The sequence below is a fragment of the Amphiura filiformis genome, chromosome 12 (assembly GCF_039555335.1).
Source record: "Amphiura filiformis chromosome 12, Afil_fr2py, whole genome shotgun sequence".
Lineage (NCBI taxonomy): Eukaryota > Metazoa > Echinodermata > Ophiuroidea > Amphilepidida > Amphiuridae > Amphiura > Amphiura filiformis.
This window is the reverse complement of record NC_092639.1, coordinates 43511070-43528919: the sequence shown is the minus strand read 5'-3', so window position 1 is coordinate 43528919 and position 17850 is coordinate 43511070. Positions and strand designations below refer to the sequence as shown.

The 17850-nt window shown below is 34.4% G+C and overlaps 1 protein-coding gene across 1 annotated transcript in view; it reads left to right on the top strand.

The window, feature by feature from the left end:
* LOC140165381 (uncharacterized) overlaps nucleotides 1-15179 on the top strand; it is a 16281-nt gene extending 1102 nt beyond the window's left edge. Inside the window, exons 2-11 of the mRNA XM_072188699.1 lie at nucleotides 207-336; nucleotides 1781-1868; nucleotides 2389-2567; nucleotides 2853-3042; nucleotides 9050-9262; nucleotides 10141-10241; nucleotides 11101-11297; nucleotides 12692-13239; nucleotides 13556-13691; nucleotides 14454-15179. Coding sequence (XP_072044800.1) covers nucleotides 207-336; nucleotides 1781-1868; nucleotides 2389-2567; nucleotides 2853-3042; nucleotides 9050-9262; nucleotides 10141-10241; nucleotides 11101-11297; nucleotides 12692-13239; nucleotides 13556-13691; nucleotides 14454-14555 — 1884 coding nt within the window. The 3' untranslated portion in view covers nucleotides 14556-15179. The remainder of the gene's footprint in view (nucleotides 1-206; nucleotides 337-1780; nucleotides 1869-2388; nucleotides 2568-2852; nucleotides 3043-9049; nucleotides 9263-10140; nucleotides 10242-11100; nucleotides 11298-12691; nucleotides 13240-13555; nucleotides 13692-14453) is intronic.
* Nucleotides 15180-17850: the final 2671 nt, after the last annotated feature.

Below are 17850 nucleotides of genomic sequence, written 5' to 3'. Positions count from 1 at the left end.
TAAATTATCATGTTGAATACTACCAGAAACTAACTAAACAAACTAAACAGATTATTTTGATGTTAATAATAATAATAATAATAATAATAATAATAATAATAATAATAATAATAATAATAATAATAATAATAATAATAATAATAATAATAATAAAAACATGAATAAGTAAAAAAATAAACATAACGTGTGATATTTTCTAATGACAGTACCACAGTCCCTATGACAATGTCATAGGTGTGATATCAGCGGAGAGTACTCGCAGAAATAAAGAAGATGTTGACAAGCTACTGCCTTGGTTTCAGCGCCAGAGTGACCTCTTTAAGCGTCTATCAGCAGGTATGATTTACCTTTACATTATAAAAACGATTGAAGTTTTAAAAAACCACATTTTAGATAATAAAAAAACATAATCATCCCTACATATCATAGGTCTCTGTTAGCACCCCATTGCCTTGTATTTCGGTAATTGTAATGTTGTTTATTTCGATGTTAAATTTGTGCAGCTTCATCATTATTATTTATTTGTGGAGAAAGACACCTTTCTGTTCTTGTAGCCTTTTTAATGTGAAAGCTTGTTAATTTCTTTATCGATCTGTTTTTGTTGGTATTAGCTGCTCTTTGAACCTTTTTTGCGGAAAATTATGAATACGAAATATGAACGCAAGTTCAAATTTAATATAAAGAAAATGAGGTGTGGTCCCTGATCTCAATGGTCCAAATCATCTGCATTTTATTACATGATGCTTTATACCCTACGTGGAGGTACAGTACCCTAACATTGTGCAATATTTGGACATAAAGCCATTTTTTTTGCATATTTGTAACACATGTCCCAACCTGCACCTAAATTGAATCGGCCAAATTTGTTGTCTTTGTAGGTCAACAGAGCAAAGTTCAATATAAAGTCATAATTATGACATTATGTCCTCCCATAGAACTGGTAACTTGTTATTTCAGCTTAAAATGGACAGCAACCCTTCCCGGCAGTTATTACTAATATTATTTCAATATTTTGAATAAAGAATAACGAAATTAGAATTTGACGGAAATCGTACATCAAGGTTATAATCACTTATTATTTGGATATTTAGAAGTAAAACTAAAATATCACAATACAGTAATAGACCAAGACAGTGCGTCTAGGTGATGTGAAAGTTCAATACCACTAATTCTCTAAAAAACACGATTTTCTCATACATGGAACTCTAACAACGAAAAGACATTTAATATCAATTCAAAGAGTAGACGGTTGCATCCCCAAATTACAAACATTCCAATAGGATACCTAGTTCTTCAACGACTGAAGTGTGCAGACCACACTTTTACATTGCGCCCTCCTTTTTGAGACCAAGGTAAAACACATCGGTGGGTGGAAAAATAAATGTCCAGCGTATGATAGCAAACATGTCATTTCTGCGTGTTATATTCAATTCAATTCAATTTCAATTCAATTTTATTAAAAAATCCTGAAATTTGCACATGTTTTTGGATATATTATATAGGTTGGCATTTTTTCAGTGATTTAGCACCTTTTTCAGATACCATACCAGGAAAAATTCCTGTTTTCAATTAGTGGTATTGTACCTCTACCACCGTGATAACACATTTTTGTTTACGCCATCTATATAAATACGGTACAGGCCGTTAAAAGAAAAACTAAACAAGAATTTAAAGAATGCTAACATATACTTTATGGGGTCATAATGATGAGATGGCGTTCCTTATTATTGGATACATTAACGTTTATGTTAATTGTCATACTCGTTATTTTGAAATGCAGACAGCTTGAGAGAAATTATCACGAACTGCGAGTTTCGAAGATACAATGAAAATGACGTCATTATTAAGCAAGGAGAAAAAGGACATAGGTATTATAGTCTATATTCCATACATCTTCATCGAGTCAGTAATTTAGATATTGTTTTTGTTGAATCTCTAAACATAATAATTATAAGTATATAGTATACATTTCCAAAAAGGTAATGACGCAATGATTCCAACTAGCATAATAGAGCTAAAAAAACTAAAAAAAGCAGTTTTTGAGAATATCACAAAACTTTATTTTACGTTACTAACTCGAGGAAGGCATATGAACTATGGAACGGTGCAAAAGTGATTTGGGACGGTGCAAAAGTGATTTGGGCGGTGCAAAAGTGATTTGGGAGTTCTAAATAAGAAGTAGATATGTGCAATACCCAATAACTAAATCGGCGAGTCTAAGGATTAGCTCACGGCCTAACAGGCGCACTTCGGCGCAGCACTATGATGGTAAAAACACGGAGAGGTTGATGGTAAAAATGATAAATGGTAATCAACCACTGAACTGTCTAGAGTTATTGTTGCATTAGTGATATAATTATTCTTAATGTGTTGTACGCTTTTTCGTAGTTTCTTCATCATCTTAAGTGGCTCCACGTCCATTTATATTTCATCTGATGATGACGATCAAGATTGGGAAAGTCCAAGGCATCCGGATGACAAAGATGACGAGGATGATGGTGGTGATGATAAGGATGATGCAATTAAGGACTCACGAATCCAATATGGAATTCATATTGGGACCCTAGGTGAGGTGACGTAATGGTGAAATATTAATAATACTCATTAGATACCTTCACCTGTGTGGAATTTGCAAATACTTACTAGTTTCTTTTATGAAACGGTATTCTTGGACATCATGTAAGGAATAATGTAGGCATAGTCAGGCTTTCGACATCTTAGTGCAACCAGAAAACTATATATATTGCATTCAGATATGTATCAACTGCTATTGAAGACTTGGCCTCGACCCACAGTTGGGCAATGTGATGAAATGCTTACAACTGATTGTCATTTTAACGCTTCATTTGCAGGGCCTGGTTCAAGCTTCGGAGAATTAGCTCTTATTGACGAAGCGTGTTTACGAACTGCATCTATAATAGCAAACCAACTCTCTGATATGATCGTTATCCATAGAAATCTGTATAATCGGATGTTAAAAGAAGCACAAAAGAAGGACATTGAAGAAAAAATCGATTTCATTAACAAACACCCATTATTTAGGTATGGTATTATTATTATTATTATTATTATTGTATCGCTTAATTGTCCATGCCAGAGAGATCCAGGCAATATGACAAAATCTGGGAACATGAAGGTTGGCCAAATCGGTTCATACTTTGTAAGATTGATGTACTGGATGACATATTTTCACATGCCAGACTAGACCCACCTGACCCCCCTGGGTAGGGAGATATGGGTACCCCCTAATTTGGGGCTTTTGACACAGGAAAATTGCTGTGAAAACAGTTGAAAAATGACAAAGTTTATGAAGTTATTTTTCTATCAGCAACTTCTCGATTGGATTTTATTTTGAAATATTTGTCAAGAGCATAGTTTATTTGTAATATAGAACTTGAAATGGCAATGATTGGGGTATTGGGTTTTCAGGAGGGGGTCATCAATGTTACCCCTCTTTAGCATTTTTAACAAATGTAAAAAAAGGGTAATTTTTAAAGCCCTTTTATGAAAATATACATCTTAAATATTGATTTTTTTAAATGTCAACATTTTGAGGCTATATTGGTCTACTCAAAACAATAAATGGTAGATTCGGGCGGTGTAACGAATTTGCATAAAATTGGTGTTTCTAGACAGTATTTTCGCCTAATAAATTTCTTGAAAATGATATTTTTAGTCTAAAATTGGAGGAAACTGAATGTGACAATTCTATTTTTAGTCTTAAAATGCTTAAAATGTTTTCATATGGTGACATTGTTTTAGATTTTTTCTAAACACAATCATGTCAAGTCTGCAGAAGTGTTTCTAAACACAAAACAATTCATATTTAGCTATCTAAGTAAAATGCAAAACAGAAATACTGAATACAAGACTTCCTTGTGATAAACCATGATGAACAAAATTGCAATATAAATGTAGGTCTATTATGTCGGCCTATTGTGTATGCATTTTTTAATTACCGTATATCATATATATTGTTTTTATATATTAATAAAAATTATGCCTAAAAGCCTTCAATGTTATGAGTAAGAAACTAGGATATTAGCTGGCTACTGTGATAATAGCTGATAAATAACAAAAATCAGAAGAGTTTATAAAGGAGTAAGTTAATCATTTCAAAAAAATTGGATTTGGTTTAAATTCACAAATAATTATTCTAGAAACACTATACTGCAAGTGCCCAAGCATCTTAGCCATAGCATGTAGTTCCAGTAGGCCTAGCTAGTAGCTGGGCAGGTATGGTCTTTTATGATCTTCAATTTCATGCTATACTGCTTGAACTGCAACTGCCTTATAAATACTGAAGTATTCACTAAATCAAACCACGATTTCATTCAATTACAATCGCAAATTTCCAATTTGTGATTGTACTGTTTTTGGTCAGTTCTTCTTTCTTTCTTCTGTCAAACTTGTAATGAGCCATCGTAGCCATATGCTTTAGGCCAATGTAACCATATTTGGTCACAAGGACCAATGGGTGGGGTCACAAATGTTACATAACACAATGACGTCACTTGCATACCTGCATCGGCTTTAGCCAATGTCTAAATGTCGTACAAAGAATTGGGGTCAAAGGTCATGCAAAGGTAAATTTTAGAAATGCATTTTCTGAACATCTAGATGTAAGGGGTACGGGACTCAAACTCTGTGACAACAAACTTAATGACCAGGGGAATATTTTGGAACACTTTGCAGGGGTCAGGTCAACGGTTATCTGGGGTCAAATCTTATAATTTCTTTTTCTGGACATCTGTAAGGGGTATGTGGCTCAAACTCAGTGACAACAAATCTCATGCCCAGGGGAACATTTTGCACGGGTCAGGTCAAAGGTCATGCAGAGGTCAAATTTTAGAAATGTATTTTTTGGACATCTGTCTGGAATGTAACTCATAGGCCTACATGCGAGATATACATGCTGTATCAAAACGATTGGTACCAATCCATATTTTGTTTATTAAAAATCAAACATCTTGGAACATCATGATATCAGACATGTTATGTTATTTGTTCCTGAGAATAAAATAACCTAGATAACTTGCACAGTCATAAGGTGACCTTTGAATGCTTTTGCATGCATCTTTGAACTGGAAATAATATTACAGCAAGACATCATAAATACCGTACTTGAGAAGTAAAACATGTTTGATGTATTATGATTGAATCAAAGTATCTATTCTGGCTGGAATACTTAGATTGTGCTTGAAATATTTGAGTTATAAAATGGTATACTTTTCAATAAGATATTGGGTAAGTTGGGATGAGTTGTTCTATATTATCATGATTATCAGGATCAGAATCAGCAATGGACGATTGAGAGTAAAATCCAAGAATCTTGTCTTTTTTGCAATGTCCAACAAAAAGTGACAGATTTCCATTTGAGATACCCAAATATTGCGAGTACAGTATCCTGCTTTGTTTTTTCTTTAGTGGTTACTTTGTAACTTGTTAATAGACATTTTCAACAATGCCACAATAATTGTATTTCAAACACCAGTATGAGGGAACATTTTGTTTTCTTACATTTATAGGCTGATTGTGATATTTTGAAACAAAGCAAATAAGTGCACAGCCAATCTAAGTTGTGACAATTTGTAGATGGCTTAGAGGAATGTAACTTTGCACTTTCAGCTCCAAACAAGATCTTTAGAAGTTTAGATGTCAGGTCAACTCGAAAATAATGTTGACACTTGTTGCTGAAGCAAATGAACCTCAAGATCTACATAAGAATATTTATTCTTATGATACTATTCTTGCATAGATAAGATTCTGGCATACATGTTCATTCGATTTTAGTATACGTGCAACATGGCACTATATGCATGAAAGACATGCGATATCTTTCAGCTTTATGATTGTTTAATCAAATGTTCTTTAATAGTCTTCAGTATTTGATTAAAATACGATAATTTTATTTTACACATTTTGGAGGGAATAAGATATAGAAATATCTACATTTTAAAGGTTTAGTAATGTTTATTTTTCCATTTATTATCAGCTTGGTAACTTTAGTCAACTTTATAATGAAGAAATGCCTTAAAAAACATGGGCTTCCTTAACGGAGATTTTCAGTTTTGTGATCTTGCTAAAATACCATATAGAAACACTGAATTTTCTATTAAACCAAGCAACACCATCTGATTTGTTTCCCACAGTCTAGGCCTACAGCCCAAGGTTGGTTCATTTGGAGGAAGATGAAAACAAAACAATTTAACAATAATTAAATTTTTAAAGAAAGTTCTGAGGGAGGCCAAATGATAGGGGTTGCTTGAATTATTATTTGTTAACCATAATGTTCACTAGAAAGAATGAGGTATAATGAGGTAACAATTGTTGTATTACAATTATACTGTATATTACAATCGTTCAAAACAAAGCAAATAAGGGCATGGTCTACGTTGTGACAATTTGAGAAGGCTCCGATCGTTATCAACATTTCCAAAAGCAGTGTGAAAAAAAACCCAATACATGGATCTTATTGTAGTGATTCTTCAAAGCAATGTAAACATTGCACTTTCAGTTCCATACAACTTCTTATGTGTAAGCTAGAATATCATTTTGACACTTGCCTGTCCTCAGCCTTATGTATATAGTACAATTAGGCGTCGAAAAGAACTGTAACATGCAAAGTGTCATCATGATTATGCACTAATAAAAAAAACTGAATTGCTAGGTCTATAATAACTCATATTTTTATGTTGATGCTAAGTAATGTTGTATGATCATAATTTAAATCCTAAGGGAGTGCTGCTTATACCAAATAATTGTTTATTTCTTACTTTGTTTGAATCTGTTCATAAACGGTTTGTTCAATCAAACTGTTCTTTAAAATTCCTGAGTGTTTGACCAAGTATTTTAGGTTTTTCTCATTTTAGATAGAATAAAATCTAGAAACACTTAAATTTTAGTAACATTTTGCTTTTGTTATCCATGTTATTAAAGTTTAAAACCTTACTCAACTTAATAACCAGCTCTAAATAAAGTATGTAGTTGAAATAATCACGTATTTCATTAATATTACAATATTTTCAGCTTTGTAATATTGCTTAAATACCATATAGAAACACTGTATTTTCTAAAAAAAAGCAACACCGCCCCAAGATAATCTAATTTGTTTCCCACAGCCACATGTTGGGTCACTCTAATGACACCAACAAAATTCAAAATTTGGATGTATATTTTTTATATTTGCATTTGAATTCATCAACTAAAAATTCAATTTTTTAAGACATTTTGAGGGGGGTATGTTTAGACACCCCCCAGAACCAAATGATAGGGGTTGGTTGAATGTCAATTGTTCCCTGTAATGCCTGGGGTAGATGTTTCCTACAAATACTTAATTTACTTAAATAACTTCAACCACTTGTGAAAAAATGAGAATACAAAATTGTCTTAAATTCAGGAAAAATTTATCCATTTTTAAGGGAGTAGATTGTACCAAAACAAATAAGGGCTATAAACCCTTAACAAGGGGGGTCAGAATCCTGAAAAAGTTTCAGTGAGAATGTTTCATCAAACACCCCTACTACACCAAATATGGGCAAATTCGGACAACCTTGATGTTCCTGCCACTGCCTGGTTTTCTCCGGCATGATCAATTAATCATTTCTTTTCCTGAGCAGGTATAATTATTGATTATGCTTTTCCATGCCAAACATCATTGCAAATGGTAGCAATAACAATGTTTGTATATTTACGAATAAACAAAAAAGTAAACACTTTACCTTAAGCAGTGGACTTCGGTTGTATATATAAATGCGCATATATAAATGCGCACGTGACCAGATGGCCAGTGCCATGTTCGTGTTACCTCACTGTCAATCACTGAAATTGCGACCACAGTTCCAGGTGGTGGCCGCATTGCATTCTCTAAATTCAGTAAATTTTCATCGTCAACCGTGTAATTGAATGGGATTATTTTGAAATTTTAAAACGCTTGAAATATCACAAACAAATAGGCCTATGTTGATAAATAATATAAATACAAGCTAAAACCGTTGGGGTTCGATAATGAACCCCACAAAATTAACCGACTATAGAGTGTATGCAATAAACCCAAGCGGAACGAGAGTTGCTAAGTAACCGCTAACCGAACCATAAACACATGCATGATCAGAGAGCGAGTCTTCAATTTCCCCATAGCTTCCCACGTTGTACACACGTCAGTCGAATTTGGCGGTGTTCGTTTGTTTGTCCTCCAAGTTATAGCATTGTTCACTTTGTGTTGAACATTGTAAGTGGGCCTCACTAATGACATAAAGGTTACTGTTATATCATGTCAAGAGGCCACTTTCATGAATAAGCTAAACAGCCTATGTGGAGGAATTGTATGCATGAGCAATCACACCAATGACGTAGTAATGATACCCTCTATATTGGAAAATGCCATACGGCCGGGCGGTTTCACAAGTTGCCGGCTCGATCATGTCATCCGCCGCCTGCACAGTTCTGACCTTGTCCCTTTCATACTTTCATGCCGTTGCGACATGAGGCATGACTTATCAGCCATTCACAAGTCTTGATTGTGTCTGTTTGTCTACAATGCGCATGTGCACGCCGGTCGGCGGCAAGCAGCATGATAGTATGAAACCAGCACTACGTCATAGATATGGCCAATTGGCACGCCCATTTAGCACGGAAATTATGAAATATAAGTTTGTAAATCAGCTATATCTAGCTTTTCCGTAGTTAATTTTTTTTCCGTGATGGAAAACGTTAATAAAGAGTTTATCTTTCGGGTCAAGTTATTTTACCCTTTGCAATCAATGCCACTATTTTGCAAAAGCAATTTTCCTTGCGACCTGTCATTTTCCCTATACTTTTGCACGGGGAGTTTATGTACATCCGGGTACCTTATATCGTTTAATACGGTATGGCGACTTGTAGATGTCACGTGCGCATTTATATATGCGCATTTATATATACAACCGAAGTCCACTGTTAAGTGTAATATAAAAACTCTTATTTCCTGTTACTTTTAATATTGACAACAACAAAAACACATGAACCCGAACTCATACATTGTAGTATTGTTGTATGTTTTTGATTGCAGGAAATGGAAACAGAGACATAGGTCTGCTTTAGCACTTGGGCTACGCAAAACAACAATGGATATCGGTAATTATCTTACCAGGGACAGAGCAATGTATAGAGGTATTTTCCTTATAAAATCTGGTCATTTTGTGGAGTCAATTGAAGTAGCAACAAAGGAATCGGACTATCATCTGCCGTGTCTTACAAAACAATGTGATGCCAATAAAGACGAGTAAGCATTAAAATAGGTATAAATTATGGAAGGGTTGGTTTTTTTTTTAATTATCTAAAAAATATTTTACGAGCTTGTAAGAGGTACTTTGTCCTGAAGAAGTCAGAGCCACCCCTGACGAAAGCTGCATAGTTCTAAACTTGTCCGACGATGAACCCGATAAAATATACTAATTGTTACGACCTCCCATCGTAAATGCCGATCCCATAATTAACTTAATGTAAACTCATGGAAAGTATATTTTCTATCAACCTATATTGATACCATTTCACGACACACCCCAATTAATATTATCCCGTGCAGAATATGCACTCACCTTTCAAAAATATTCCATATTCAATGTCAAGTCTGCATTTAAGTTTTCCAAGTGTATTCTTTTCTATAGTTGCATAATTATATTACAAATATAAGGGTAAGACACAAATTACGATGTAAATTCACATTTTTAGAGATTGGTTGTAATTACTTTGCAAACCAGAAATATTATCACCGTAAAATATCATTAAATATCAATATAGATTTAAATATATAAATATAAATGTAAATGTACATTTTCCATTCAAATTTTAATTTTAATTTTAATTTATATATCACGAGAGAAAATAATGTGATATGACGGACGTTTATTTATATTTATATTTATATTTATATTTATATTTATATTTATATTTATATTTATATTTATATTTATATTTATACATGGTTAATCCAAATGTAAATAGAATATAACTTTAAATATTGTCATTAATGCATGACACAACAGCAAATGAAGTAATGTACTAATCTAATTATTGTATGAATTTAAATATAAATATATATGTAAATAAATGAAAATATGAATAGATATAAATATATGTGTATTTTTTTATTATAAAAAGCGCTTCTGAGAAATGTTTACATTGTGAGGGTGAAACAAAACGGACTCATTTGGGAATGAAACAGTTGGATATTGGCCTTCTTGCTGGAAATGATATAATAGGTATGTATATTGGTGATTATAGTATGGAGTACGGGGAGGTACCTTTGGTAACTGATTACTAGTCGGACACTTACTATGCTAAAGAAAACACTCTCACCATGAATATAGTAGGAGTTTACGAGGGGGTATCAAAACATTTTTGATACCCCCTCGTAAACAGGGTTAGGGTTAGGGTTAGGGTTAGGGTTAGGGTTAGGGTTAGGTAAAGGGGTAAGTGGCTGATACATTCGCCTCCCAGTGGTTCCGACTTGATTCCACATAGTGCCGTTAGTGAACTTGTTTGCAAAACAATGGCTGTCCTCGCAGTTTATTTCTGTGTATTATTACGGAGTGCCGACAGGTTGACGGCAAGATAACGAGTTAACTCCCGCTTGAAAATCTGATATCCTGGTTGGAAATAAGATGCTTAGGAAGGGCGTTAAATATATATGCAGAATAGGAGAACATTAATGATCTCCTGTGGCTAGCTAACCACACTAGATCGAGAAACTTTCACAGCAAGGTTATGTGATATCTATCATTGCCATTCCACATTATCATGATTATCATGGTTTCTAAAAATAGACATAATTGCTTTATTCCTCTCCGGTCTTATCTCGGTTTTACTGTTCTGGTAATTGCAGTAAAACGTGATTCTCAATTGCTGAACTAACGCCTTGATATTCATTTAACAGCCTTGCGGGAATATCTTCTATTAACTTCTACGATACGGAATACCCAAAAAATTTTACCATGGTATGATGTACACCAGGGGACAGTATAATACGCATTGCGATTTGTCTATCTCTTAATCTATTGCTGGTGCTCGTTCTCGTTTATACTGTTATAACCATTATACCTTTTGTCTGAAAATATTCAGGTGATTTGGAAATGTTGTGCAATTTACGAGTTAATATTCATAGCGCCCTCTGCATTGAACCCGCTGAAGTCTTCGCAGTCAACAAGAAGACGTTTCATAAGTTTCTTAATAAGCGTTACCCGGATACATATGAGGTCATACAACGCTCTGCTTTAATGATCTTACGCCACAGGCTTTACCGAATAGGACCTGCAAAGGTTTGTTATTATCTTGGTTTTTTTTAAATACTTATTATTAAATTATTAAAATAATGAGTGAAAGTTACTCTAAATATTATATAGTGCAAATCAATCCAGGTACTAACCGTTCGTTCATTTTCCCATCTGTTTTTTATTTACAGTAAAGACTAAAGAGACTCAATTTGTTTTATTCTTTTATTCATATGCTTAGAATGTAAACTTAAATCAACTTTTTCTTGAATTTTATTTTGGTATAAATTGCAAACGAAAAACTGTAATAAGTCGACTTTTCTGTTTCAATTACGCTTTTCCGTTTTTCTTTTCACACATTCTTGTGTCGAAAACGGTAAACGACTGGTTACTGTTTTCATTTTCTTAAAATGTACGAGAAAAAACAAACCCAGAAATACAACGTTTAGATTTCTGATTTTGAATTAGGAAAAAAGAAAATAGGTAATTTTCCGTTTTCGTAATGAAACGGAAAAGCGAAAACAGTCATTTACCGTTTATCTATTTTTATAAATTCAAAATAGGAAAACAAAAAAAGCATTGTTTTCCATTTACCGTTTTAATATGCAAATTTGATAGGCCTATTTGAATGTATTAGTCATGAATAATTAACATAATTGTGTCTGCAAATATTTCACTTCATGAGGGAATATCAGATAACTCGACCTACGGACAATTTGACCTCAAACGGAAAACTGTATATTTCTTTTTTCATAATTCAAAATCACAAGTCTAGATGGTATATTTTTATTTGTTCTCTCTTATTTGAAGAAAATAAAAACAGTAAACAACCGCTTACAGTTTTTTGACGCAAAGATATGCGAAAAGGACAAAGAAAACAAACCGTAATTTAATCAGAAAAAATCGACTTGTTACTACTTTTCTTTTGCAGTTTAGATACTAAAAAAATAGTTATTTTGAGTTTACATTCTAATTAAATCATAACAGAATAAAACAAATTGTGTGTCTTTAGTTTTTACTCTAAGTAAAAGAGATAGGAAAATGAACGAACGGTTAGTACCTGGATTCAAATCACTCTCAAAAGAACAAACTTTTACCCCATCGGAATGATCACTATTGGCAATCCATAAAAGAGTGAAATTTTACTCTTTTACTTATAAGAGAGAAACATAAAGATTGAAAAGAGCCGTTTGATTATGGGGAAGCACAATGACTATGTAAAGTACCCCGGGAAGGAATGTAAGTTGGGGAAAGGCAATATTTGGCACCTTGTGTTAATTTTACAGTTTAAAATAAACAGAATATGACAAGTCAATATGATGCGTTTGCCCGGGTGCGTTTGTAAGGAGGGGTATCATTTTGTACCTTTAAAGCGATTTTCATGCATGACTATGATTTCAGCTCAGTGCTAATTTAGTAATTTGTTAATATTACCTTTATAGCTGTATCAGTATCCAGCGCTCTTGCAAAAGATACAAAGTTTGAGTCAGCATGAAAAAGACGATGATATAGTTCCTGACTTAAACATGTGGATGCACAGGGGTCCGCTTATAGATGATCGTGGGCCTGGATCACTGTACTACAGGATTCAACGAAAGTACCAACAGATTCTGCGCATGAAAGCTATTCGACAGTTAGGGAAGATTAAGGAAGACAACAACGGGAATGAATACAAGATTACAAATGAAAAGGAGTCGCAAGAACGTACTGTCGGTGTGAAGCTTAAAGACTCAGTCTATGGTGTAGTTAAAAGCCAAAGTTTGGTACAAATGTTCCAGAAGGCTTTAACAATACGAGCCGAGATAAATCAAAGTGACGGGAATACGACAATGGGCAGCAGCTTGACGGAAGACGACAACGAGATTGATAACTCCACAAACGCGAAAATTAGAAAAAGGTTGGAAAGTGTTGAAACTAATGGACCGTTGGAAGTAGTTAAGGAGACTGGGAAAGTGTCTCTACCGAACTCAAGGAACACTCTATCAATGAGGTGAGCCTGACATTTTACTGTAAAAATTGTTGTAATTTTTTTCTAGTGAAGAATGTAGTGTAGAATTGGATGAATAGTAACAGTTAAAAAAATCATGCAATCTGTGTAAAATTAATGTCAGTGGGGTACACAAGAGCATATCCGCAATGTCATTGCCACTAAACAAACCAGTTTAAAGTTGAAACGTCCGGAGTGAATGAGTTACGTATTTCACAGTGTATTGCTATATTTATAACATATAATACACTTGGTTTTCTTGGTTTTCCTACCTCACAGAGAATATGTTTATTCTCTTTTTAATCGTTATTTCTTTCAGCGCGCGGACGAGTCGTCTAACTAGAGTTCCTAACACAGGGAAAACTCGCATTAAGTTTCGTCAGGATAGTCGACGAATACGATCTGCGCCCTCGTCGTCAAGTATTGTATATCGACAGTTTAATCAAGAACAGAAGGTAGCCTATGTAAATTAATCGAATTAATGTCAACTCACATTGCGCCAGGAGAACTTTGTTGCTGGTTAGGGTTAGGGTAGAGGTTATAACCGTTATATTTATAGGGCAAGGACATTATCCACTTGAAATGGTGATACGTATAATGATACATGGCCGCAAACGTAACTAGCCCGGCTGAAATATCAATAAACCAATTCATGTACATAAATGTCTTGAATCCACATAAGCGTCAAGTCAGTCTGCAAACCTGAATGCACAAAAGTTGTGTTAAAAAATAAATAAGATATCCAGTTTACAGATACAGCTTTTTAGCTTAGATTTTGCTTTAATTATCATACAACTTCCAATCAGTACCTGTCTTTCATTTGCAACCAAATAAATGAAGCTTATTGAGTTCATGACTTCCCAACAACTTCCATTGAACTGTACATAAAACTAGCTTCAATTTCAGAGACTTCCGGCTTTTTGAAGCGCTTGTTTTATTGTGATATTTTACCTAAAGGTCAGATATTTAGCAAAAATATTATGTAATTTGATTGGGTATAGTTCACATAAAACAGAAAATAAACTTGAAACTAAGCAGCTCAAAAAAAGAAAGCTTTTTTGAGGCGTTAATCGAATTTAGTTTGCGGTTGTGCCTAGACACCTTAACAGCAAAGTGGGGCATAGGGTATATCGTAAGGAGAGAGACAATACAAAATAAAGAAGAACTAGCACTTTCATCTAGATAACCTTATTTTCATTTTTGGTTTCTCATTACAGAAGAAATGTCAGAGGACGTACACAGCAGAACAGTATAAAGACTTAAAAGATGTTTTACGGCTCAAGGAAAAACAACACTCGGTCCATAACTTGTGGTTGTGAATGCATAAGCACCATACTGCCTATTATCAAAACATACCATCGGCCAAAATGTCTCGTGTAAACTGATGCCCTTTAAACACACATTTAACATTTGAAAGCAGGTTTATATTAAACATTTAAAGAACATTGCAAAATTCATATCAGCCATGTTTCAGTGATTTCTTGTTAAGTTGTCCTGTATATATGTGTAACAGTTAGTCATGTGTAATCATGTGTGGACTAACGTCACACAGTGTCATCGCCCCGATATCTTCATGGCAGAAATCGCCATGGTAGGTTGTATCCACAGCCACGCATGGCCATTTTGTTCCGATCTGTTTAATAGTTTTGAGACGCATAATGGGCCGAGGGACATCCGACTAAGGCTATTGACAATAGTCTGGTGACTGACCTCTGTGTGTGTGAGTGAGCATGGTATACGCCATGAGGTCATCTGCTTTTGGACTGCCTCCACGAGTGGCGGCTTTTTGAGTGGCGGCTTTTCCACGAGACCAGTTTTCTAGCTAACGACTATCATATCCTTTCAACACATATATTCAAGTGCAAGCAAAAAATATGGCTTCTTTAGAATAAAAAAATTACGGGAGATATTCATCATTTTCTACCCCGGTATCCAAAGATTTATCGTCTGAATATGTATGTGTGTATCGATTCCGGGTATTGATTTAGTGTCTCTGCTGTACAAAGTAATTATTGACCTGGCGATGTCGGTGTGCGTCAGTATCATGATTTTTGGGAAGAGCCTAACAAACAAATTTTACAATAACATTTTGACAACATTTTAAAAATCTAGGTTGCAGATTTTTTCACGACCTTTTATAACCCTACATTTAAATATTACTAAAACGTTTCGACCCAACCAAAACACGTATATAATTAGGGATTCAATCATAATTATGTTTCACCATTGTTCATCACCGTTTAACAACGATGCGTCCGCGCCGTCTGCGTGGTTTACTCCACTGAAAATATTAACTAGTCAAGTTCAATAAATGCATTAGTCATGTGTATTACTAAATTACTAAAAACGAAAACTTGACGAATTTTGCAGTTGTATATATGACAAAATAAATCAAATGCAATACCAAATTGACGAATTGAAATGGGTGATTGACTAATCAACATGCATTATAATCTATTATGTGCTGACTGACTAATGTGGTTGGTCATGACACCCGACCATGCCTAACTTTTCCATTCATGACTAACTTGCATGACTGACTATGGTGAACATTACTATTTCTTATGAGCTTCACCAAGTGGATGACTAATTCCTGCATTACTAATTGAATTAAACGGGTTTCTTAAGCTGTATTATGTTCTTTAGAATTTAGGCAGACGGAAGCAGTGAGACAACTGAAAAATGTGATGTGGATCGTAGATGACTATAAACTTACCATATATTAATTTTGAGATTAGCACCCTCTGTCGACTTTCTTTATCTACCCCCTCAATGTTCATGTTTAAAAATAAAATGTTCAATGTGTTGTGAATGAGCAGCATGTATTTATGTCAATAGTATATTGGCAAACCCACAGCTACGTAACGGAGAAGATTACAATTAACTGCGGAGGATCCTTGAGAAGTTATATCCTCTGTAATAATGACATTTTGGGTACAAATATCACATAAAACGTACATTTTCAACCTAAATATCTAAGGTCGTATTAAAATGTTTCACTTAATCCCATAACAGAATATAGGATTTCTCGAACATATTGCACAGTACGGCTGGACGATGGCAATAATCCATGCATGTCTTATATTGCATTTGCGCTGTAAATTACACAAATGCAGTTTTCGTCCATTTTCAGTAATATCAACAATGTCAGGCCAAAACGAATCGAGCTATTTCCATGAAAGTTACAGAATAAGTAGGAGACATATGTGCCATTGTTAAAACTAGATGCCCTGTTGACTATGTATATATTTTCAACATTTTTTGAAACACGGTATGTATCATTCTTCTGGGACACCCTGTATTAATAAGCTATTCAAGTTGATAGATGGAACTGGTCAATGTGACGTTATGGCGATCGCCACATGGGCCGCTTGGTTCTGGTCAGACCAGGGTCGTTTGCTCAAAAAGAAGAGGAAAAGAACAGACACGAAGGGAGAAGTGGAGAAAAAAGGAAAAGAGAGAAGGGAAGAAAGGAAAAACCGGAAAAAGAAAGGATAGGAAAGGAAAAAGAAGAAAAAGGGAGGGAAGGAAGAAACGAAAATTGTCGGTTCGCAACTCACTTTATTGTTGGGTCAACAATTCAGTGTACACTCTATTGTCAGAAAAATGGGCCGGTCTCTTTATTTTCCACTGCCGCCTACACAGTTCAAAACCATTCCACTCCAGCAAGTTGAAATATATTGTCATAATTGGAGTTGATCCCTTAAAATAAAAGTGGATTGTTTTCTGGGTAATTCACCTTAATGTCATGATCCCTTAAATCTAGTTGCAGGTATGTGCACTGAAGCTTGTAATCTAGATGTGGTGTGTGTATTGTATGTAGTGGTCAGACCTGGATCCTAGGTCAGTCCATTTCTTTTGTGGACAATTCTTTAGGTATTGTCAATATTCAGATTTTTGTGTGTGTCATGTAAATTAGTTTCTGGCTTGGTGGATGCATGTTCACAGAAAATCTGGGCATTCAATTTTAACATCCGATTGAGATAAGATCTGCTGCCCATTTCACTGAGGAAGTGAAATGTTGTTTTATTCAGCATGATGGATATTTCTCTATACTAACATCGTATGCCTAAAAAGGCTTTACCAGTTTGCGATGCTTCATACAGAAAGATATACCAGGTATTATGGAAGCTTAGAATCAGCAATAGAAGCTAATTTGTGCCTTGTGTTTGAGTCGGGTTTGGCGAAGTTTAAAATGGTCGTCGTGGTTGAAGCTGACACTTTAACTTTTCCAACTTTGTGAGAACCATGCTGGTTTAAGACATTGTTCGTGTAAGTAAAATAATATTGTTTGTAAATTATAAAGTGGATTTAATGATGAATTAGTTATTTAAAGAAAGCTTTGCTTGTGATAGTTAAATTATTGTTTTGGCGGGAAAATCAAATTTAGATTTTCATAGTGTGATAAATTCTGCATTCAGTATAAAGTTCCAAATTAAACATAGTTGAATTGGTGTTCAACATATCATGTAATTTTGTGTCGAGATTGACAATTTAAATCATCCTGCTGTAGAGACATAAACTTCAGAAATTTAAAACATATCTTGTGGAACTAGCCTTGTGTGAATGTTGTAAAGAAGTTCCATATCTTTCATTAATCAAAGAAAGAAGTCA